At 36.7% G+C, this 24,315-nt stretch overlaps 2 protein-coding genes across 2 annotated transcripts; one reads left to right on the forward strand and one right to left on the reverse strand.

Moving 5' to 3' along the window:
- The first annotated feature begins 6,267 nt into the window (after positions 1 to 6,267).
- LOC137410111 (protein FAM200C-like) lies at positions 6,268 to 7,117 on the forward strand. The gene is made up of 2 exons (XM_068095693.1): positions 6,268 to 6,531; positions 6,860 to 7,117. The coding sequence occupies exons 1-2, from the start codon at positions 6,268 to 6,270 to the stop codon at positions 7,115 to 7,117; spliced, it is 522 nt and encodes a 173-aa protein (XP_067951794.1).
- A 12,826-nt stretch (positions 7,118 to 19,943) lies between these two features.
- LOC137410112 (microfibrillar-associated protein 1-like) lies at positions 19,944 to 20,888 on the reverse strand. Its single transcript, XM_068095694.1, has one exon. The coding sequence runs from the start codon at positions 20,886 to 20,888 to the stop codon at positions 19,944 to 19,946; it is 945 nt and encodes a 314-aa protein (XP_067951795.1).
- Between the last annotated feature and the right edge of the window lie 3,427 nt (positions 20,889 to 24,315).

Here is a 24,315-nt window from a genome sequence, read left to right on the forward strand (position 1 = left end):
ATCACGGGTGCTAAAAAATTAGAATAACAAATCGGCGTGTCAGGCTACCAATAGTCCAGAATTCTGTATTTTACCTATGTCAGAAATGGTTATATAAAAGGGTATGAGTGGTTCTGCAAGATTCGTATAATACTTTTACGACAGGATTCATAAATATTAATATAAAAGTGGAATAACATTATGAGTTCCTTTGTCTCAAAATGAGATGGTCTTGATGGGCTGTGTAACAAAGAATTACAAAAACTGGGCGCTTCGCACCTGCAATCATAAGCTGCTATTGTACTTTTCTTGGGAGCGATGGTGGTGGTACAGCACTGTTAGCACTCTCAATACAAGAAGTAGCTGGGCTTGCTGGAGCTGAAAAACTAATTAGAATAATTAGCTATGGAGAAGAAAACTCGCTTGGAAAGATGAAAAAATTATACAGAAAGTATGATCTAGGAAATGTTGCAAAGAAAAAACGAATGACGGATTATATTTATGAATATGAAGGACAGCATGAATGGGAATAGCTTACAGCGCTGTAGCTAAATAATTGTATATTGCATGATATAGTAAAGCTATACATGGCATGCTTATGTCAGCCAGCTAAACCTACTTCTTATTCTGTTTTCTGTGAGCCTATTGTATTCATATATTAGTATTATATAATATTGTTGTCTTAGCTACCTTTGCACTAAATTAACAGCTGTGTCTTTGTTATCAATTTTGGCTACATAGTCTCATTATGGAATGCTGGATTATTTTATTTGTGTGATTAGCTCATTATTTTAGCTTTCTGTTGGATATGTGAAATTCATTCGAATACAAGCAGTCATTAGAGAAAGTCCATACTAAAGTTTATTCATCACAAGCGCCCAGCTTAACACCAATATGAACAAAAAAAAACAAAATAACAGAAAGTTGTGAAAATACTTTGTTTGACGCTATAGCATGTATGCAACTATTCAACTATAAACAATTAAGTATGTACAAGTTTTGAGTGATTCTAGGGAACTTGCGTGAGAGGACCAGCCAGCCTATATCCAGTTCATCCAGCTGGTACCATGTTGAAGTGACTCAACTCTAGCAGCAGGTAATTACATCAGCTTCACACTTAGAACCTAAACCTGTCTATACCTACGCCTTATTTACAGGTTCATTTTTAACACACGCAACACCATATTGTGGAGGACTGAGATTGTACACTCATTATTTACAGCAGATATATGTATCAATTATAGACTCTCATAGAATAGCAGGATAGCCTGCCCAAACTTGCCTGCATTATGCAATCCCTTACATATCCTTTTTATGCATGCATACGCTTTTGTAATCCGTGTAGCCTTATGTAATACCCTTACACATTCCTTTTATGGGCATAAGTAGAATAGTATGCAGAGTAATGCCGCTATATGAGCCAGTGCACAAGTTGCACTGGCGGGCTTGATATTGTTTCGTGTTGATGTAAGCATATAATCAAGACTATAAATAATAAACAGAATAAAATCTACTCACAAGGGCTGATTGCGTTGACGCCATAGATATAGTAAACCCTAGATTGGCGAATAGCTATCATTATAATGGAGCAAAAGTGAGGCCTATAATTGGCTGTTGTTTTCACGACGTTACGTCGTAGTGATGTGCATCACAGCATCAAAGCCTTCAATTGAGCAATAAGTTTAGTAGTGGAAGCACGCTTGGCATGCTAGTTTTTAAGTCATAAACGTAACAATAAGACCAAATTCTTAGTGAAATGTCATCAGAAGAGACCACAACACCCCAGGTATATTCTGAATTGCCCATAACAAGGCAGAACTTCAACTCAAAACAAGAAGTTCTCAACAATATCATAAGCTATCTATGCCGATTAAAGACACCAAGCTGAAAGCTGCTAGTAGAAAATCATCATCATTTCGTCATTGGTTTTGAGTCAGCAGCCAAATCTGTACATGGCATTGCTCAATATCTATTCAGCAACTACCCTTACATCAACTACTTCCTAACCTTTAAGATCAACCAGGATCACATTGAGATTCTGTTTTCCACAATACGATCCAAGGGTGGCTATAACAATAACCCGGATGTGCAGTGCTTTAGATCTGCAATTCGAGCACTGTTCATAAAAGCGGATATCACACCAAGTCCCAATGTTAACTGTATTGATCTGGATGTGAGCAGGGCTGAAAGAACTGGCCAACTCCTGCTACATTCTCTGGTTAGAAAAAAAAAGAAAGAAGAGACAAAAGCTGAGGAAGGTGAAGATGAGGAGTTTGATGATGAGGATTGTTTTCTAACTCAAATGTGATGAGTGTATCAAGTTCTTGACTGATGTAGAAGTAGTGGGAAGTAGAAATAGTGATGACATAACCCTAATCTCAGTTAAAAACAGAGGAGAATTGGTGACCAGATTGATAGGCTGAATATGTATTGCTACAGAAAAGTGCCTACGTTCACACATGGAGAGCTATGGTATCACACAGAGAACTTTTAAACAAGTAACATCACAGACAATAACATATATGTCTTATTACATAACCTCAATCAAGGTTTTACATGTACAGTGCATGCCAACAGTTTACTCAAAACTATAGTAAATCGCTATACTAAAATCAGAATACACTATGCTGCTTCAAAGCAGGAATCTAGTTCAACCAACTTTAGACAAAAACTATCTCGTCTAGTTATTTTCAGTCATGTCTAATGGGTGTTTAATACAGTGGTCCAGCGTAACTGCTTCTAAATCTCATTTGATTCATTAGTTTGTTATTAGTTTAATTTCTATTTGGTCACTCTTTGTATTATCAATGATATAGAAGCTTCTAAATCATTGGTATTATTCATTACCATGTGTGTAAGATTCTTGCCTTTCTCATCCAAAGTCATTACAGTCATACTTCGATTTATGAGCTTAATGCGTTCAGAGACTGAGCTCGTATGTCAATTTACTCGCATGTTGGTGCAATTTATTTATAAATAAAACAATTATGTATATAGTGATTGGTTTCCATACTCTAAAAATGCAAATAAAACACTCAAAACAATATATTGTAACGGAAAGAACATGTTGGTTATTGTCCCAACTTACCACATGCTTTCAAAAAGCAACAAATAAAAAATAATGCAAGGAAATGTGACTAATTAAAATGTAAAATTAAATACATACAATAGCAGCTAACGCTAGCATTTGCCAGAGAGGAAGAGATAAGTTATCTTTCATTACAACAGTTGACTTTGATAAATTTGGATTTATTCAAGTCTTAAAAGACAAACTTAAAATCAAACCTGAAAGCAAACTTTAATCTTTAACTTAACGTAATTAAAATTTCTTCGGCATTCATAGTTTTAAGTTTCTCGCTGGTTAGCTAATTTTTCTTTTGTTTCGCTCTCACGACCAGCCGGCCGTTTTAAGAGAAACCTATCTGAGGACGTTTGCCTTTGTCGCCCTTTCAATATGTTGCGATCAGGACGAACACAGGTGTCATCACCAAGGGTTAATGCACGACCACTAGCCAACTTGTCCGAATGTCTATTTTTTATAGTCTTGATAGATAGCACCGGCCTTTTTACGTAGCATCGTTTCAGTTACGCAGTCACCGGCCAATTGTTTGTCTTTTATCTAAAGCCTGAGCAGTCTCTCCATCAGTGGTCGTGAAAATCGCTGGGTCGTTTAGAAACTATGGTTAGTCCTTTTGCGAACTAAATGCCTTGAATATAATCCTTGTGTTTGATAATTGTGGATGTACTTCTGTCATATTGCTGAGCTAGCTCAATCACGCATACATATTTTTCAATAATTTTCTGTTTAATATCAATTGTTATCATTCGCTTTTTCTTTGCATTATCTATCCTTTTACTGGCAAACTTTCGGTCTACGCACGGTACTTTTAATTCACATAAATCAGCACTGAAAATTGCGCACAAAAAACATGGTACAAAAGTATAATCTGAGCAGTTGAAAAATACAGAGTGAAGCTGTTCTCATAAAACACCTCCAACATACTTGGCAAATGGCTCATGTGCTCAGATCTCAAACATGGCTCGTATGTTAGTGCTAAAACTTGCTTAAAAGCTGGTTCATACCTCAAGTTTCTCGTACATTAGGGCACTCGTAAGTTGAAGTATTACTGTATATAAGTTTTACATATTTTCAATAAAGTATGCAGTCTCAGATGCACAAACTATGAAAAATTGAGCAGGTTTTAGTGCTAAGTCAATAAGAGTTAATAGATCAGCTGATTCGCTTTGCACATCACCATGACGTTGCGTCATGCTAATTATAGGCCTCACTTGTTTTGATTATTTGCATATCTAGGGTTTACTATATCTATGGTTGACGCCTACCTGGGTGGCTTAAAGGTTGCAGAAAGCAGGTTTCAAACCAACATCAGACAGAACTTCCAGGGTGGATCTAGAGGGGCTAGGGATTGGTTTACGCTTTAACTAGACCTGATCAGGTATGCGATGGCATAAGAGATCAGGGCCTAGAGCGAGCTGTTAGGGGACCTAGACTAGCCAACTATAGAGACACAGAGGGCAGGCTACATTGGTTTCGGAGTAGGCCTGACTACTGGGTACTTGTGGTGGACTGGCCTTACAGTCGAGCATGTCAGGCAGGCCCAGATAAGAGGACACCCAGAGTTTAGGCTCCGTCCACTTGTTAGTTTGGTATAGCTGGCTTAGCTACCGGGACCAGGCCTTTACAATGTTTTAATAACAAACATTTGGTATGGCAATAACACATATCTTCTGTTTAATACAAACAATCAGCTAAAATTTTTAGAGTCATTTCCAACGCATGTTAAACCATATTTTAATAACAAATATTTGGTGTGGCAATAACAGATAACTTCCATTTGATACAAACGATCAGCTAAAATTTATAGGTTCATTTCCAATTCATGCTACACCATCTTTTAAAAATAAACATCTTGAACGAACATAACAGATGTCTTATATATGTCATTCATGGGCTAATTTCTAATGCACATTTTATACATGTACTTACATTTCTAATATATCCCACACTGTCTTCTGCAAAACAGTTTAGAGTGGCAATAACAGGTATCTTCTGTCTGATACAGATGATCAGCTGAAAGTTATAGGTTCGTTTCCAATCCATGCCACACTATGTTCTCATAAAAAATACTTGGTATGGCAATAACGGAAGCTTTCTGTCGGATACGGATAATCAGCTGAAATTGTTAGCAAACACAAAGCAACAGTTTGCAAGTAGAACATTTGGAATTTTTTGACAGACTCTTCAATGGCTACCTATATTTCACACAATTGTAAAAGTAGATGAAGAACAATTTCAAGAACCATCAGCTTTCGTACTGACAGTTGGTAAATGGTATTGTATGAATATTGTTAAACAATACTCCTTTAAAAAATCTTCATCTACAGCAGTGGTTCTTAACCAGGAGGAAATTCTCCCCCAGGGGGAATTTTGGGATTTTAGGGGGGGAATTTGGCAGTTTGACAAATGGGATTTCTGTGGCACAAATTTTACTTATATAAAGGGCAGCGAGGAGAGAATGAATTTCAGTTGTTTCAACAAAGCCAAGATCTGAAACTGTGGAAAAGGTAAGGATTGCTACACTACATGCATATACATACCTGCAATATTAACTGTTCAGTTACCGATTTGGTTTGCATATACAAATAACATTTCGACAATTTGCTCTGTAGCCTATCATATGTATGATGCTTTGCTCATGTGGATATTGAGCATATTCAAATATTTTGATTGCATATCCCATATTGTAGGTGTTGGAAATGTCAAAGACAAAAAGACGAACATATGATGATTCATGCCTTAACTGTGGATTTACTTGTATGATTAAAAGCCACATCGAAGTACCACAATGTGTTTTGCGCATGAAAGTGCTCGCTAACGACTTCTTGAAACCACATCAACTTAAGCAACACTTAAGAAATAAACATGTACAACACATGGATAAATCAAAGCCGTTCTTTGAAGCTAAAGAGAGAGAACTCAAGCGGGCAAAACTGGATTCCACTGGCAGCTTTCATATCCAAGTACAGGCCATTATTGAGGCATCCTATGCTCTGTTTTACCGCATCTCAAGAGATAAGAAGCCACAAACCATTGGTGAAACATTAGTTAAACCTTGTCTGCTGGAGTGAACTAAGATTATTCTGGGAGACACAGCCGCTAAAAAGATAAGCTGATTTATCCCTCTCAGACAGCACAGTGAAATTGAGGATCGATGATATGTCTGGGACATAAAGAAGCAAGTAATTGAAAAGATCAAGTCATTTCCCATGTTCACCATTCAACTTGATGAGTCCACTGATGTTGCTAACATTTCACAGCTGATGGTGTTTGCACGCTATGTAAACAGAGAGACAATTGAAGAAGAATTTCTGTTCTGCAGTCCTCTACCAGAGACCACCACAGCTGCTGATGTTATGAACCTGGTTTCCGATGTTTTCAGCAAAGAACATCTGAACTGGGGCAAACTAATTGGAGTTTCCACTGATGGTGCTCCAGCCATTCTTGGCTGTCGTGCTAGATTTGCACAGTTGGTAAAAGAAAAAAATCCTTAAGTGGGGAGTATCTATTGCTTCATTCACAGACGAGCGCTAGCAGCAAAAACTTTTCCTAACGGATTGCAGGGACACCTTTCTTCAGTGATTAAAGTAGTAAACTTTATCAAAGGCTCTGCCTTGCAAACACGTCTCTTTCACAAGTTATTCGAATATATGAGTGTTGTGCACTCATCACTATTGTTCCACACCAAAGTTCTGATGGTTATCAAAGGGTAACATGCTTCTGCGTTTCTTCAGTCTATGATCAGAGGTCAATGAGTTTTTGAAAACTCATAACAAACCCAAACTACTGGCTTCAATGCAGGTGGAAGGCTTCCATCAGTGTCTTGCTTACCTGGTTGACATAATTGGTTCAATCAATGAAGTGAACACAAAGATGCAAGGTGGAGACAGAAATGTGTTGAATGTAACTGATAGTGTCAATGCATTCAAAGACAAGCTCAAACTCTGGGTGGAAAGACTGGCTACTGAGAATGTAAAAGTTTCATTTCCAGTTCTGCATTCATTAGTTGACAAGAAAGCTCCTTCTGATTCTTTGCTAACCGACATACAGCATCACTAGAACAGCTTGATAGCAGAGTTTGAGATATTTTCCAAAGTTAGATCCTAGGACAGAGCAATTGATGAGCCTGACCTGAAACCCTTTCAGGCGCAATGTCCACGAGATTCCGAAACCGCTTCAGGAGTTTTTTGAAGCTGACAAGCAACTCTGCATAAAAATATGACTTTAAGGAGCTATCAATAGAGCACTTTTGGGTTCAGGCCCAAATATTGTATCCCAAAATAAGCCTGGCCGCTTTCAAGATGCTCATATCATTTGCTTCCACATATCTTTGCAAGTCAGCATTTTCGGCAATGCTAACCATAAAGAGCAAATCTAGAAACTGCCTGGAAGTAGAAGCTGACCTACAGTGTGCCCTATCTACAACAACTCCTAGCATCAAAATTCCGGTCAGCTCCAAACAAACACAGAAATTGCACAAGTCTGTTGACTGTCTTACAATGATAGATATATTGAGTTTCAATATACATGTACATTCATTTTTAATATTCCATGTAAATATGACTGTAATAAATGCATATACACATGTATATACATGTATATACATATATGTATATAAGTTGTATATGCAAATAAAGTTCACTATCTAGTTGCAGTGCATTATTTGAGAGAGTTGGGAAGGAGGAATTTCTGTTTTTAGGTTTGGAAATGGGGAATGGGACTGAAAAGGCTAAGAACCACTGATCTACAGAATGGCTTTAATAATATGTTATTATGACACCAAATGCGCAGCTGCAGCTGATCTTAACCTTGGTGGCTATAATACTCATGACTTTATACCCATATCTATATGTACTCATCAGCTTCAACTTGATACCATTCTAAGGTATAGGCCTTAATTAGACTCGTATCTAAAATGCAATAGGAGTGAAACCTGCAACTGCAGAATTTGAAAGAGGTACAGTAGACTTACATGCATTGAGCGTCGGGTACAATTATAGATAGTGACCAGAGTTAAGCTGAATCCGCAGCGAACTAATTGAGCATAAATCGATTTCAGCGCAATTGACGTTTAGCTGCAATTTTCAACTGTAGTTCAACTGTAACTATCATGTCAAGGTCAACTATAACATTGCTCTTTATCTAAAATACAATGTAAATTAATGTTTCAATACATGTATGTTTATTCATAGAGTATTATTTCAACTAGTTCGGAAAGCCCATGAATCATATACTACATTATTTTTCAAAATCTATTTTTCTATATACATTTATATTTACACGTAAATTAATCCATTTGCTAGCATGCATGTACATTCAATAATATAGATGTGCAGGTGTAAAAGTTCAGATTTTGTACAAGTACATGTTGCATGCATGTTATTCCTTAATATTTATTTCAGTTGGTCGCATGGTTATAATTATGAAATATTAGGTAAATTATTATTGCAGTGTTTTGGTCAGTTGCATGGACAGTCTTTGAGAATGTATGCGTCAGCAGCTTTGGGTTTTATTGGAGCTAGAGTTTTCCTAAAAAAATGCAATCACTAAACTGAGCTTCTGCATGTGCTCAATATAGTGGAATAAATAGCTTACTTAAAAAATTCTCACGTTAGAGTTTTAACTAAGTGAACACATACAAGCCATTCTTTTACGCCTGAGTAACAATCGAGTGATGCTAGATTTCTATAGCTTTGTATATATAAAGAGGACTGTTGAGTCAGACGTTGGGTTCTTACCTGTTAGGTCATTTATAAAAGTCATTGTAACTGTCATACAATGCAGAATAATTGCACCAGTGTCTGGATGCTAAGTAACTTTCAATTTATTCTAACATGGTAGAACCGGGAACAGAAATAGCTAATGCAAACTAAAGAACCAGGAGAAGTTGACCAAAAGGTTTAAAGAGCAGGCCAATCTTAATACTACAAAACTAGTTGACTCCCTGGAGAGTTGTGTGTGAACCGAGACATATCATTGTCTTAACTGGTAACAAATTGTGTGAGTTAATTACACAACAACTTTTAGCTAGTATTAATTGTGTTAGAAACTAGTCATTTACACTTGCAAACATGTACAGATTTTACTGTCTATGATGTGTAACTCTGCTATCAATTTAACATATAATCTTATATCGATCGTATGCTAACAATTATTATTTAACTTCTACTAAAAACTACTAAATTTAGGTTATAACACTACTAACAGCTACTCACAAACATATTAACACTAACAGTTGAAATTTGTTAGCAATCTTTTACTTATGCCTGTAAATGCCTACAGACCTTGCAATTTCATATGCATAACACTGCAAGCAATTTACAATATAATATGTATATAAAATATAGGCCTATAGGCCTAACTAATAATTATATTATTTTACTTTTACTAAACAACAGCTAACTTACAATATAACGCTAATAAAATCTACTAAAATACATATTAACATTCTTAACAAACTAATTGAAATATTCCTACTTCCCCTTTGGTTTTTACCAGTGGGCAACATGCTATCAATCATAAAGAAGCATGGCTAAAATATTGCTATGAAAAGTATACATTTGTCAATGTATACTTTGTCATAGCATTAAATATATTTGTTATATTTGATATATTTAATGCAATGATAAAGTATACATGTATATATTTGTTGTAGAATTGTTGGTAATTAGATCTGCAATGCTGAGATAAAAAGTATTCCTACATAATACTGTAAAATTATTCATGTGAGTGTAGTGGAACTCATGTAAGACAAAAATATTGTATAAAGCCATTAAATTTAACTAGTACAGGATTGGGCATATGGATCTCACTACACCACTGAGTATGAGATACATATACACTTATAAACTAGTTTAGTTTATGGTAAGATACACATAATAAAGTAAAACTCTGTTATGATATTAGTAAGTATCAGAAAAAAACAAAAGAACCATCAAAACATTATCTGAATTTTTCAATTTTTATCACTTTTGGTAAGTTTGCTAAAATAGTTGTTGTCTTTAATATATTTAATATTTAAAAATCAGGTAGATAATTTTTAAAACTATAAATAAACTGCACTTTTTTTCGGCATCCAAAAGTACTATAAATTTTGATAGTAGTTGTATTCTCATTAAAACCTTGGGGGCAAGTGAACCAAGTTTGAGCAAAGGCGAGTGATCTGATCCCAGACAAACTTTAAAAAACTTCGTATCTTTAGGGTGACTATTCATTGATTCCTATGATGAAAAAACATGTCCTGTCAAATACCGTCACTAAAAAAGTTGGAGGATTTTGAGAGCATTCCCACGTTCTTTTTGCCCAACCTTTTGCAAAGCTATACAGTATGTTCATCAAATCAGAAACACAACAAACAGAACAAACTGATTGCTGTCTAAACATTGTGAACATTAAATCAACAGATTATTTGTTGGAAATCTGTCAATGATATGAATGGGTTCATGTAGTCTTAAGTATTTTTGATAAATTATGTTGAAAAAGTGGGACCTAGTATTTTCCTCACATAATAATATAAATACACTAGCTGTACCACCTGGCGTTGCCCGTGTAATAGAAGAGTCTTTGGACAAAACATTGATTTGTATTTAACATATAACAACATTTCCCATTCTAAATTTCAAACTACATATCGTGTGAGAAGTGTGTCGTGTAGTTGAAATAAATTAAGAGAAAAATAAAAACAACTGTAAAGGTTTTAAAACATTGTCAAACAACTGTACCTTTTAAATTAGTAGCCTGGTATATTGCCAATGGAAAACTTCACTAAGCTAGTTAATAAGGTTAGGCTTCCAATGACGGTAAGCCATGATTTACCATTCTGCATTGTTGTCTGCATTGTTGTCCAGCTCAGATGTTCTAATCATAGCTATCGCCGGAAAACCGACAGACAGATATACGGACTTTGAGAAACATATATATAGATATAGATATACATGTAGTAATGAACCCCTATATTTCTAACTTTACATGTGTTATATTCTAACTATACTAATGACACTCATGTACCATAAATAAGAACATAAATATAATAATGAACTCATATGTTCATCATTATATAATTTTATGGTCATAATTGAGAGGCTTATTTTTCTCACTATATTATATTACCAGCTAAATGTTTGGTGTTGTACAGACCATAAAATAATTGTATAATAAATTTGTGTAACTTAAGCTAGTAACTCTCTAATCTAAATCTTTGCGATGATAAGAAGTGTGTCTGAACCTAGCTTCATAATTGTTACATTCCGTAAAATGATCTCTAACACATTTAGTAGTTAGTAAGCTAAGCTAGTAGGGGCCTAGTAACAAATACTATTTTCTCAAACAATGTAAATGTGAGTGTTTAAACAATGTAATAAATATGTGCACAATTAATAATGAGTAATGTCGATTAGACACATAATGTAATAGACAGCACTTTTGTCTGGAGAACTAGATGTTTTGAGTTTAAATTCAGTGTCTGATCCATTTTTCATTCTCAAAAGTGTAACACTATAAATGGACATACAATTAATAAACAACAAATACCAAAATTTGTATTAATGTATACAAATTCAGAGCCTATATCTTTCACTTCGTAGTAACATAAATATAATAAAGAAGGCCTGTAATCCTCGCTCTATTGTTTTATAAATATAATGATAAAAACCTGTATTACTCAATCTATTATATTATAAATATAGTGATGAGAGCCTACATGTATGTTTCTCACCAACGAATAATACAAATATAATCATACAGGCATATGATCCTCACTTCATAATGTTATAAATACAACAAAGAGAGTCTATGTTTTTCACTAAACAAAAATGTAAATATAATCATGAAGGTCTATGTTTTTCACTCAATATTACGCAAAATACTCGTATGAATGAACAATAGCAACTGCATTACTCGCCACTGTGTATAAGCTATTTCAGATCTTGAGCGAAGGTGTAAGGTAGTAAGAAATATTTTTCAACAATCTTTTTCAGCTGTCTCGAGCTTTAAGATTTTTTTAATTATGTGTTTGCCGGACACATGCAGGAATAAATAATTACCTTAATTTGAAAGTTAGAATGGTAAATGTTTTTTTATTTTGGTTAATATTAAAAACTTACCAAAACTATACCAAAACTTTTTTATTTCCCGTGCATTGCTGAGTATTCAACTAGTACATACGCATATACATGTATATAAGCTATATGATATTTGATTAAGATGTTTTGCAAAAGGGATGTTATGTTGTACTTGAAACTCGTAAGGCTGTGACCGAAAGTTTTGGTGAGATAGTGTGGTGTAAGGGTGATGCTTATAAAATTTGCAAAAAAAACAGTTTTGCCCTCACCTGCATCTGATGTCAAGTCATCCTTCTGTTTGGTGTTGCTAGTTCTGGTTTGAATATTATGTAATTCTTTTTAATAAATGTAAGCTGCAGTGTTTTGTTTTGGTGTAGTAGGGTTAGGCATGTGAATTTATTTTTTAAGAAATGTCATAGTTTTTGTTGTTGTCTTTCAAGTTCTAAATGTGTTTACTAAGTTCAGTCTGGCTATTTACTTTTTTAATCAAACACAGTTGTGTGGTTATTATATCTGAATTTGAATTCTGTTACGCATAATCTAATATATGATAGGTTTGTTAGATGATCAGGTTTATTCATTTATTCAGCTTAGTAGATTATGTTTTTGATGATGCACTTATCATTTTTTGCACAATTGCATTTTTTTTGGGTTCATTGTGCGTTTATAATAGTTTTCATATGTCACACATGAGTAGCTGATTTTCTGTGTTTTTTGTGAGCAATTTTGTGCAAAGCAAGTGTTTTGTGAAAGCATTTGATAACAATTTGGTTGCATTTTTATGTTGATTGCAACACTAGAGCTATATGGGAGTTGTAACAAACTGCTTTGCATTGTTCACTACATTTTTTTATGATTGCTTCTGTTGTTTATTGGAGTCCATGGTTACAGCCGCTTTTTTTTATTATATTTTGGTATGGCTGTTTTATTTTGTCGAACTCCTGTTTGTTCAAAAAAAATTTGCCTAGCAATTTGTTTATGGTTCCTGTATATATGTACAAGTAGAATGTTTCTACGTGGTTGTACATAGGGACTATGCATACCTGTTGTAAAATTATGACCTACATCTAAAAATGTTTAGATATAATTTTCTATTTGAGATATACCATTTGAAATATACATGTATATTATATAAAATGTCATAATTAAATTATATATATTATATATTTATTTTATACATAATACATATGTCCAATTTTATATATTTATACTAGTGAATATTCGAAAAGAGCAGGATTAATAGATTGCTGGTACTTATGATTCGAGTAACAAGCAAACCATTTCAAAAGTCTTTATAACTTTTACAACTTTAGTTAACCAAACTTTAATGACTAACCATTCTTCCAGCTACTAAATGAAATGGAAAAATTATATGGTTTACAGTATTTTATTCAAATAAATAATTGCTTTTGCTCCTGTCTAACATAATAGGATAATAACTAATATACCTTGTAACAGCTCAATTAGACAGTAACTGTAAAGTAATTGTAAGGCAACCAATATCTATGCTCAAACGCTTTGAAAAAATTATCCATTCAAAATGGCTTTCTTTGCGTATTATTTCATATTCATTAAGTCTTTACTATGCATGTAGGAATTTCTAGTTTAAATTGTTTAGCATGTTGTCAATTTTTTTGTTTGCTCGTGGGATAATAGATAAAGTGATTGGACCCTACTTAGTAAACTAGTACCCTCTTTTTAAATGATGTAAATTTATCTACTATATATTTGAAAATTTTTTAAGCACTCTATTTTTTGAATTACCACCAGAATCATTATTGTCGAAGGCTACATAGCATCAAATGAATCAAATTGCTTTTAAATACATGCTTAAATAACTAAATTCTTTGCTTTTAGAGTGACAGCAGAAAATGAAAAACTGAAAAGGCAACTGAGTAGTTTACAAGGTACTTTTGACAACCTACAAGCAGACCCTTTGCAACACGAGAAAGGTCAGCATGAACTAGACTAGAAATTCCACTGTCATACAGCCCACGACCAAAGAGATGGCCAGAGATATTGGCAAAAAAATAAAGGGTACTAATGGTTGAGAAATGCAATATTAGCAATCAAATGGCTCTGCAGTGCAATAGGATAACTTCAATGGTAGCTGTAATGTACTGGGTGTGGGTGTTATTATATACAACAATAAGCAATAATGAATGGAAAATATGTTTATATTTTCCCCCTGCAACAGGAGAAATGCAATATTGGCCAATATTAGAAGTAAAATGCACTGATATTCTTAGAATAATCAATTTTATTAATATAGTAATAATAGAAAACCAATACACAATTTTGTTTACATTTCAAAACGTCATAGGTAGCAATATCAAGAAGTTGTGGTATTTATATAGGTTTTTAGAAAGTTTATTTAAAAAGTGTTTGGTCATGACAAACAACAACAATGAAAGGAAAATATTACGTTTATATCTCTCTCCTGCAATAGGAGAAATGCAATGTTGGCCAATATTATAAGTAAAATGCACTGATATTATTAAAATAACCAATATTGTTAATATAGTAATACAGCAATAATAGAAAACCTATGAGCGTTAATGCGTCTCGAAGATTTCTGCAAACTGCAGCAAAATAAAAGCTGTTATAAAAGTGTTATAAAGCTGTAGGCCTAATTTACTGTAATGTATGTAATTCAACAACGATAAAGAAATAGGTTTATTATAACTCTGAAATGCAAAATTAGAAGTAAAATGGCAAGCTACTGTGTACTATACACAGTTTGAAAATTGGTTGCGTTGAATGGTTTTGATAAAGCGATCTTTAACAGAAAGCGGGTAGGAGCATTCACTCGTATAAAAATGTAGCAAAATAAAAAATGTTCTCGTCATGAAGGGGCGTTGTAGTTTGGCCCTAGCTTGTACGTAAGTTGTAAAGAATTTCGGCTAACGTTTTAAATAATGAAACCTTCGGTGATTGGACAAAAAACATAGGCTGATAAACGGTGTACCACAATTTCGTACCTGTAAATCGGTCTACGCCTCGAACGGTCTACGTTTATTACAAAAACCTTCGAATAAATTCGATTACAAGTAAACAGTACCATAGACTGGTAAAATGAACACGGTTTTCTCGGGAAATACGCACTACTAAATAGTTCTACAATCGGTCGCACGGCTTTATTGGCGTTTCAATTTTCGGTCTTAACTTTTATTAAACCGAGCTTTTCAAGCTTTTTGTGGCAATTTTCGTTCAAATAAATCTGTCTATTTGTGTATAATCCGATCAGATGGGTAAGTTTAAAGATAATACCGACAATTTACAAAGACTTGGTAACATATTTAAATAGGTTTAAATGTGTTTTGTATCGTTATTGTACTTTTACGACTTTACATTCCGATGCTTAAATTTCTTGATGAAATTTCTAGCCAAGGGTTCGTCTCATTGTTGATGAATAATTTTCGTAAGTTGTGTGCACATGCATTTATCATAAAAACTCGCACACATCGCTCCGCTTGTTTGCTCGTGGGATGACCAGCATGAAATGAAGTTGCAGTTACCATGAAAGGAAAACAACAGGAAAAGACATATATACTTTTGAAAGGCTTGTATGGTCATAGAAAAACAACAAGTGAAACCTATTGTTTGCCATCTGTCTTCAAAAATTGTCTTTGCTCTACCTTTACCTAATACTCTCTGCCTTTCATAAACAGCCAATCTGGTTATACGTACTGTAAGTACTCTACAGGCTGGATCTAACTCAAGAGAGTCAGTGTCATGCAAGGACTTGTTGGCTTACTATTTTACGATCCGAAACTATATACCAGAAAGTGAGAATCTGTGCTACCAAATCGTGATTGACATGTTTGCAAAGATCAGAGCAAGAATGTTAAGAAATTTCAGATCTTTTTGCATGAAAAAGAACTATGGAAGCAAAGTAGTTTCCATTTCTACAGGCCAGATCATGATTGACTGATTTCCCGATTAAACCGTGTACCTCCGCATTGAGCGTGGCTGTCGCAAAGTGGTGATGCAATGTGACAGGTTCGAGATATCTGGTGTTGTGATAGTATCCTGATGTCTGCACAAGGCTAAAAGTTAAGACGTCTGGGTGTAATATTGCGGCTAACTATGTACATGTATAAGTAATATAGTGTCTATAATAATATGCGGATAACCTTTCTCCTCAGGGCGATTGCTGTGAGATTATAAAATAATCATTTATTGCGGACTTGTAAACATGTACAATGTAACCTGAATTGTTATGAACGGCTGCAGTCAGGCTATTTATACCTCCTTACAATTATTCTAGAAATTTCCAGAAAATCCATTCAGGAAAAATCTAGTAATAGAACAATGCTTCTAAATTTATGATCATGACTCATCAGCGTATTGCGCAATAGCTATTGTCATGCTATAACTTTGTTTATGATACTATATACACCACTCAGAATCTGTGACAACTCTCCATTCATGAGGAAATTTATAGTCAAATTTCCAGCATTAAGATTCTGAGTCTATTCTGCTCATGTAGTCCGCTCCGACGTCGTCTTTCCCTTTGATCGATTCCACCGTCATGCAATAATCCTGTAGATATAGTGCCCATCTCATCACTCTGCTGTTCTCATACTTTGTTCGATTGATGTAGGTTAGTGGTTGGTGATCCGTTTGTAGTATGAACTCCACGCCGTAGAGATATGGTAGATATTTCTTTACAGCCCATACAATTGCCAGGCATTCTTTTTCTATTGTTGAGTAATTCCTTTCACGGTCCAGTAGTTTTCTGCTAGCATAGCTGACAGGAAATAGCTTTCCATCATGTTCCTGTAGTAGTACAGCTCTGAGTCCAGTGTCCGATGCGTCAGTCTTTAGGGTGATCTGCTTCGTTATGTCTGGTAGTTTCAGAACTGGTTTCTCAGTTATGGTCACTCTTAGTTTCCGGTATGCTTTCTTTTGCGCATCTGTCCAGATAACTTTATTGGGTTGTCCTTTTTTAGTCAAGTCCGACAGAGGACTTGCTATCGTCGCGTAATTTGGGACAAACTCTCGGTAGTAGCCCTTCATTCCTAGAAACGACCGTACTTGAGTCTTGGTCCGAGGCCTTGGAGCTTCAGTGATTTTCTCCACATTGTCTTCCATCGGTTTCAGTTCTCCTCGATCAATCTTGTGACCTAGGAACTCTATAGTTGTTCCACCGAGGTAGCATTTCGTCGGTTTGATTGGTTAGCTGTGCTTTGGCCAAACGGGTGAATAGTTCTCTCAGTGCGTTCATGTGATCCTCCCATTTGGCAGTGTGTATGATGATGTCATCGATGTAGTTGTCTACTCCTGGTAAATCCCCCAATAGCTTCTTCATGCCACGTACAAATGTTGCTCCAGAGTTGACCATCTCAAACGGCATCCTGATGAACTCGTATTGCTCATCTGGAGTGACAAATGCAGTCTTCGGTATGTCACTCTCCTCTACAGGAATTTGCCAGTAGCCCTTAGTTAGATCTACCTTTGAGAAGTAGTGATCACCGCTCATCTTCTGAAAGAGATCGCTTGCTGTTGCCATTGGCTCTGGATCGAACACTGTTATTTTGTTCAAGTTCCGGTAGTTAGCACATAGTCGATTGGATCCATCAGGCTTTTTTCACGAGTATGACTGGTGATGCATATGGAGAGTTCGATTCTCTGATGATCCCTGTGTTCAGCATATATTTTATATCTTCCCTAAGTGATTCCCTCACCGGGTAAAGTAATGTGTAAGGTTTGGATTTGATAGGCTTGTTACTGGTTAGAGTAATCATGTTTGATGAGATTGCAGTTTCCCGGTCTGTCTGTGAATATATCTGTAAAGTCCTTGACAATGTCTGTGATCTGCTTTCTCTGCTCCTCAGATATATTTTTCCCATCTTCAGATCTTTCACAGTTCCGACTGACTTTCCCGAATACAACTCCACCAGTGTGCCTTCCCCTTCTTCTACTTTTTCGATACCAGCTACCTCAGTTATTTCCTTTTCACTATCTCTCACGTAGTATTTCTTCAGCATGTTAGCGTGGTAGGTTCGACTTATACCTTTGACCTGAATTCGGTATGCGTTTATCCCGACCTTCTCCTCTACGTTGTATGGTCCCTGCCAGTGCATTAGCAACTTGTTGTGGTTAGTAGGGAGCAAGATGAGAACTTTGTCACCTTCTTGAAATTCCCTTTTCTTTGCCTTCTTGCCGAAGTAATTCTTGTACCTCTGCTTATTTCTTTCTAGCACTTTCTGAGCCAACTCCATTGTATCTTCCAGCTTAGAATGCAGATCAAACACGTGTTGGTAGCTACTCTTGGTCTCTCCATCGGCATCATCCTGTGTCTATAGCTGTCGTAGAATATCCATCGGCCCTCGTACTGTTCTTCCGTACAACAGCTTGAATGGTGAGAATCCAGTAGATTCCTGTGGGACCTCTCTGTAGGCAAATAGTGCCGGGTTTATGTATCTGTGCCACTGCCTTGGCTCCTGATGGCCTAACTTTTTCAGCATTGACTTCAGTGTGCCATTGAATCGCTCCACCAGTCCATTAGCCATAGCATGGTAGGGGGTTGTCGGCATCTGCTTCATGCCGAGTAGTCTGGGAAACTCCTCCATGTACTCAGACATGAATTGGGTCCCTCGATCACTGATTACTTCTTCAGGTATTCCAACCCAACTGTAAATGTCGATTAGAGCTTCAGCCATTGCTTCTGAGCTTATCTCTTTCAGTGGAACAGCCTCAGGGCATCGAGTAGCGTAGTCCACCAGAGTTAGTATATATCTATGCCCTTTTTCACTCGGAGGGTTAATCGGTCCAATCAAGTCGACAGCGCAGCGCTTGAATGGAGTCTCAATTAGTGGAGTCCGCTGTACGGAAACCTTCTGTACTGAACCTATCTTTACAGTGCGTTGACAGTTGTCGCAGGATCGACAGAATCTCGTAACTTCATCATGTAGACCCGGCCAGAAAAAGTTGGTTAGGATTCAATCAGTAGTTTTACGGATTCCCAAATGTCTACTCAATAAAGAATTGTGGGCGTGTCTCATCACAGCGACACGTAGAGTTTCCGGTACAACTACTTGTTTTATCGGCTGTCCGCTGTTGTACCCTGGGTGATAATATTCACGATAAAGGATGTCCTTCTTTACCATGAACCTGGTTTGTTGTTTGCCTTTCGTTATTGCTTCTGTAGCGTCATACAGCCTTTTTAGAGAATCGTCTTCTCTCTGTGACTTGATGAGGTCTTCTCCGTTTACTTCGATGTTTTCATTGCTGACAAGTGATAGTGGTTTTTCTCCTCATTTATTTTCTATAGCTTGTGTGCGTGTAACCACAGAACACTCCTGATCTTGTTCTGGTAGTGGACCACATGGGGATCGAGCGCCTGAAATATTTCCAAGCATTAAATCGTGAATGGGTGTCTCCATAACCATCGCCGTTACATCTCCCTGATAGAATGGTGTATCGATGCTGATTTTGGCAAATGGCAGTTTTCTAGCAGTGTTATCTGCCATTCGTAGATATCCTTCCTCTCCTGTGTACTGATCAGCTTTTACCAGTGATTTCTTGACCACTACTGTGGTGCATCCAGTATCTCTAATCATCTCCACCTGCTTACCATTTACATAACCTCCAACCAGGTTTACTCCATTCTCCATTTTACCAACTTTACCTTTACAACACGCTACTTGTACGTAACGCTTCCCACTCAGCTTAATTTCATCCGTATTCTGTCCTTCTGGATTTGTCTCCCCTTCAGCCACACCCGCCTTGTGCGTAGGTGTCTTGAGTCTTAGACATTCGGCTGTGTCATGGTTATTCAATTTGCAGTGTGCGCAGTACTTTTGAGGCTTCTTATAACATCAATTTGCAATATGCCCCTTTTTGTTATAACTGTGGCCGGTGATGGTTGTCTCATTTGGAGTTGTCTTCCTCATGAATGACATCTTGCGACCATGAGCTGTCAGGTATCGGTCGGCAGCTTCAGCCAACTCGTCACAGCTGTCAAATTTCATCTCCTTTAGATGTACAGCGAGATCCGTAGGACACGCCGCTATGAATTGTTCTCGCAAGTTGAGTTCTTTCAGGTCTTTGCAGTTCGATAGCTCCACCCACTTGTCAATGTAGGTACTGAGTCGAACTAGAAATTGTTGTGGTGCTTCGTCGGGCTCGGCTTTACTCTTTCTGAATCGCTTTCTGTAGCCTTCCTCCGTGAAATTGTAGCGTTTTAACAGAGCTTCCTTCACCTGATCGTAGTCCTTCCTATTCTCTGCCGCCATTCTAGTGTAAGTCTCTGTAGCCTTACCTTTGAGATATTGGCTCAAATGGAATGACCATTCAGCTTTATCCCACTGATAGTTTTTAGCTATCCATTCAAATCGCTGCAGGTAACTATCCATTTCATCTGTTTTCTCATCAAACACTGGTAGTTTCGGTATATGTTTATTGCTAACCCGCTCTAGTCCTGTACTCTCATTTTTGGAGTCATCCATCCTAATACTCTCCACTTCCAGTTTTTTCATCTCGAGCTCATGCGTTAACCTCTTTTCTTCTATCTCTCTTTGCATCTCCAACTCTCTTGCTTGCTTCTGGCTGTCTATCTCCATTTTCTTCATATGCATTTGGAGTTGTCTGTCCTCAGCCTCTTTTTTGGCTTCTCGTTCCATCCGTCTCTTCTCGCGTTCAATCTCCGCTGCAAACTTTGGTTCATTCTCGTCAATGAATTTGGCTAGCTCCGCATTCTTTAATCCAAGCTTCTCGCCCATATCCATTGCCCTCCGCATACTGCTCATACTAGTCTCCGCCATTACTGACTGTCTTTTGGTACTCTTTATGTCTTGCGTGAGTTAGACTGATATAATCCTGATCAATGGTAGATATTCCCGGAGCAGCCCCCAAGTTGTCACAAAGTTGTGATGCAATGTGACAGGTTCGAGATATCTGGTGCTGTGATTGTATCCTGATGTCTGCACAAGGCTAAGAGTTAAGATGTCTGGGTGTAATATTGCGGCTAACTATGTATAAGTAATAGAGTGTCTATAATAATATGCTGAGCATTGCTGTGAGAGTATAAAATAATCCTTTATTGCGGACTTGTAGACATGTACAATGTAACCTGAATTGTTATGAACTGCTGCAGTCAGGCTATTTATACCTTCGTACAATTATTCTAGAAACTTCCAGAAAATCCATTCAGGAAAAATCCAGTAATAGAACAATGCTTCTAAATTTATGGTCATGACTCATCAGCGTATTGCGCAATAGCTATTGTCATGCTATAACTTTGTTTATGATACTATATACAGCACTCAGAATCTGTGACAGTGGCTAACTGTCTTTTTAGAGAGCTGGCAGTCAAGTTGGTCAGTGTAGACAGGCACATGGCTAAGGAAAGCTCACCAAAAAAAAACAGCCGATTCGTCGGAGCCAAAGCTGACTCGGTGATCTTACGATATCTTTACACAGCCAAGCTAGCTTTGGTCTCTCCAAATGAGAAGGTGATGAAGACGCAGCTCAAAAGCCTACCTACTCGGTCAAGGGATCGAGCAAAAAAGGCTCCATCATGGATTGAATCTCCAGCTGAGTAATTGGTCCATTTATTGGGAGAGCCAACAGCTGACCAGCCACTCCATCAGCGGCATGACGAGCAAGCACGCCAGCTGCTTGAAGATATTTGCAATTGGCCGAGATAGCCCTCCATACTGCTAGTTTGATGCGTGCTTGGAAGATTTCTGAAAAAGATCGGGTGTTTGTGGTGATGAAGGTTTGGCTCCATGAGTTTGGAGTGCAGCAGCACTGACTCTGGTCGCAACTGTTATCTCCTAGTGAGGCTGAGTAGACAACCCTTCAGTTTCCACCTAGAAAAAAGAGTGTAGCAGAAAAGCGCCAAAAACCAAAGTCGGCTGCCTAACCAACTTCAAGGCCAATGACAAGATTGAGCCTCTGCTCAGCAGGAGGCACGATGGGTCATTGATGAGGACCCGGTCAACCAATTGACACTAGTCAAGGTCGACCAAATACCGAGAGAAGACTGAGATACCAATGGGGCAGAGCCAGCAAGAGAGGCATGATATATAAGGAAGCCAGGCGAGACATGAGAATAGAGATCGCTATTGCATGTTGTTGCATGCAAACCCACTGAAATACCTGGATTTGTATATATTCTTGAAGTATATATTTGTCTTTTTGCCTTACACTCAGTGGGTATGATTTTTGTGGAGCAGTAAATAGAACTGGCAGTTTTCTTTACACATTCACATTAAAGTTCTGAAACACAGTAACAAACCTTTGACGCTCTTCTTTAGCTGCCACCAAGTCGCGTTCCGATTTTGTAACCAGTTTTGTCTTTGCTGCTAGCATTTCCTTTGCTTTTTGTGTTTCGTATTCACATTTCACGGTGATCATAATCCTTTGGTACATCATCAAGATAAGTTTGCGGTAATCTCTAAGAACAAATGAACAATGTTCATGTGCAATCTGGTAATATTTATATCATATAACTCTTGTAACGCATGAATAACTCAACATAGACCTGTTCTGATATACAAAATTACCTTGAAGATATGGCATGGCATATCTCATTGCAAGAGAATTTCATAAAATACATTTCTATGTGGAATAACATACAAACACGGTTTACTTGCAGCGTAAGTTTGAGAGTTATTGAAAACAATTGTTATTGAAAACAAAACACCTCCTTACAGGGGTTGCATCTCTTTTAGACAATTCAGCTATGGTCTTTCTTGTGAAGAGCTCTAGAAAAATGTTCTCACATGCCATCTTGCTTGGTAATAGTATGCTCATAATTACACATTTTATCATCTTATAAAATATGACAAATGAGGCTTTTTACCTTTTTGGTATTGACTAGCCATTTTACAACTTTAGCTTACTAATATCAATCTTCTCCCAAGTCTTTTACAGCAGATGGCCCAAGAAAACATCAAAAACCAACCTAAGCAGAAAAACCTTACGCTGCTATTATTTGATTTTACAATCAAATCACAACTCATCATATGTTTTCAGTTTTTTCTCATAGCCCAGCCCATGTTTCGTGCACCAGGAAGTATTAGCTCCATCATGCTAACTTACTTGTAAGCTTATGAAAAAGAGCTAGTCATTGTCTAGTTAGTGCCATACACTGTGGAATTGACACCTGCTCATTAAGGTTAGCTAACACAGATTCATTTTCCTCTAGCTCTACAACCAATATCATATTGACCAAACATTCTTTGCTCATACACTTTAGCTTTGTCAACTGTACTGATTATATCTGGGCAAAAACTCAAGAATTTAGCAAGACTATACATGTAATTGTGAGGTCATGTAGATTGACCCGCACTAACTATTAAAATGCGGTTTAATGTGCAAGTGGGTTTACTGCTTTGATCGTATCTACAAGCTGAAGCAACTTTTCAACTGTAAAAGTTGTCTGAGCATGCCTGCTGAAAATACACTAACTTTAACAAGAAACAACCTGATGGATTCAGCACCCAATTTTCATCTTATTGAAGAGCCTGCTTTGCTACTCTTCCCGGTGCCGGCCAGTGACCTTAATGTGATTGAGAGACAGTTTGCACATGTTGCCAGTCTTCTTCACAGCGTCTAACATCATATATTGCCAAATTGCTTTGTTTTGGTAGATTATAAAAACCACATAAGCTTTTGCTATCTCAAACTAAGTGGATCATCCTGGTGTAGATGTACCAACTAAGTATTTAATCAGAAATTTAAAAAGTATCCTTGACTTCATCATAGATATAGTAGAAGACACAATTTACACCCAGTTTACATATCAAGTAGAGAACTCTAAATGATTGACTCTTTAGATTTTTGTAACATCATGGATAGCCTGGTGAGATGGCAACACCTTTAGCATATAAAGAATTTGTATAGGAATCGAGGCCCCCTAAAACACTTTTTAAATATAATTTTCGCCATTTACTCCAGTAGTTCTACTAGAACATATGGTGAGCACCAGATCTGTTCTACTGGTGGTTGTGGTACGCTGTGAATCTAAGTGAACAAAAAACGCAAGGTAAGAGAGAAAACTTTACATATTAAAGTATTCTAACTTTGAACCGTTCATTCTTGACAGTTTTATTTGATAATTATTGATTGTGTGAGAGTTACTAGTAGGCTGCACTTAAATGTTGAAATCAAAAACTAAGGCTCATATCTCAAATAAATGCCCAAACAGTTACTAATTGTTAGTATTGATGGTTACCTTTCAAG

The sequence above is a fragment of the Watersipora subatra genome, unplaced genomic scaffold, assembly GCF_963576615.1.
Source record: "Watersipora subatra unplaced genomic scaffold, tzWatSuba1.1 SCAFFOLD_66, whole genome shotgun sequence".
Taxonomy (NCBI): Eukaryota; Metazoa; Bryozoa; class Gymnolaemata; order Cheilostomatida; family Watersiporidae; genus Watersipora; species Watersipora subatra.

Excerpts from the sequence above, each read along its gene's own strand:
- LOC137410111 (XM_068095693.1), top strand. The coding sequence starts at position 6,268 with ATGTTCACCATTCAACTTGATGAGTCCACTGATGTTGCTAACATTTCA. Across the intron at positions 6,532-6,859 it reads GTGCTAGATTTGCACAGTTG|GTGGAAGGCTTCCATCAGTG; the intron begins GTAAAAGAAAAA and ends GCTTCAATGCAG.
- LOC137410112 (XM_068095694.1), bottom strand. The coding sequence starts at position 20,888 with ATGGCGGAGACTAGTATGAGCAGTATGCGGAGGGCAATGGATATGGGC.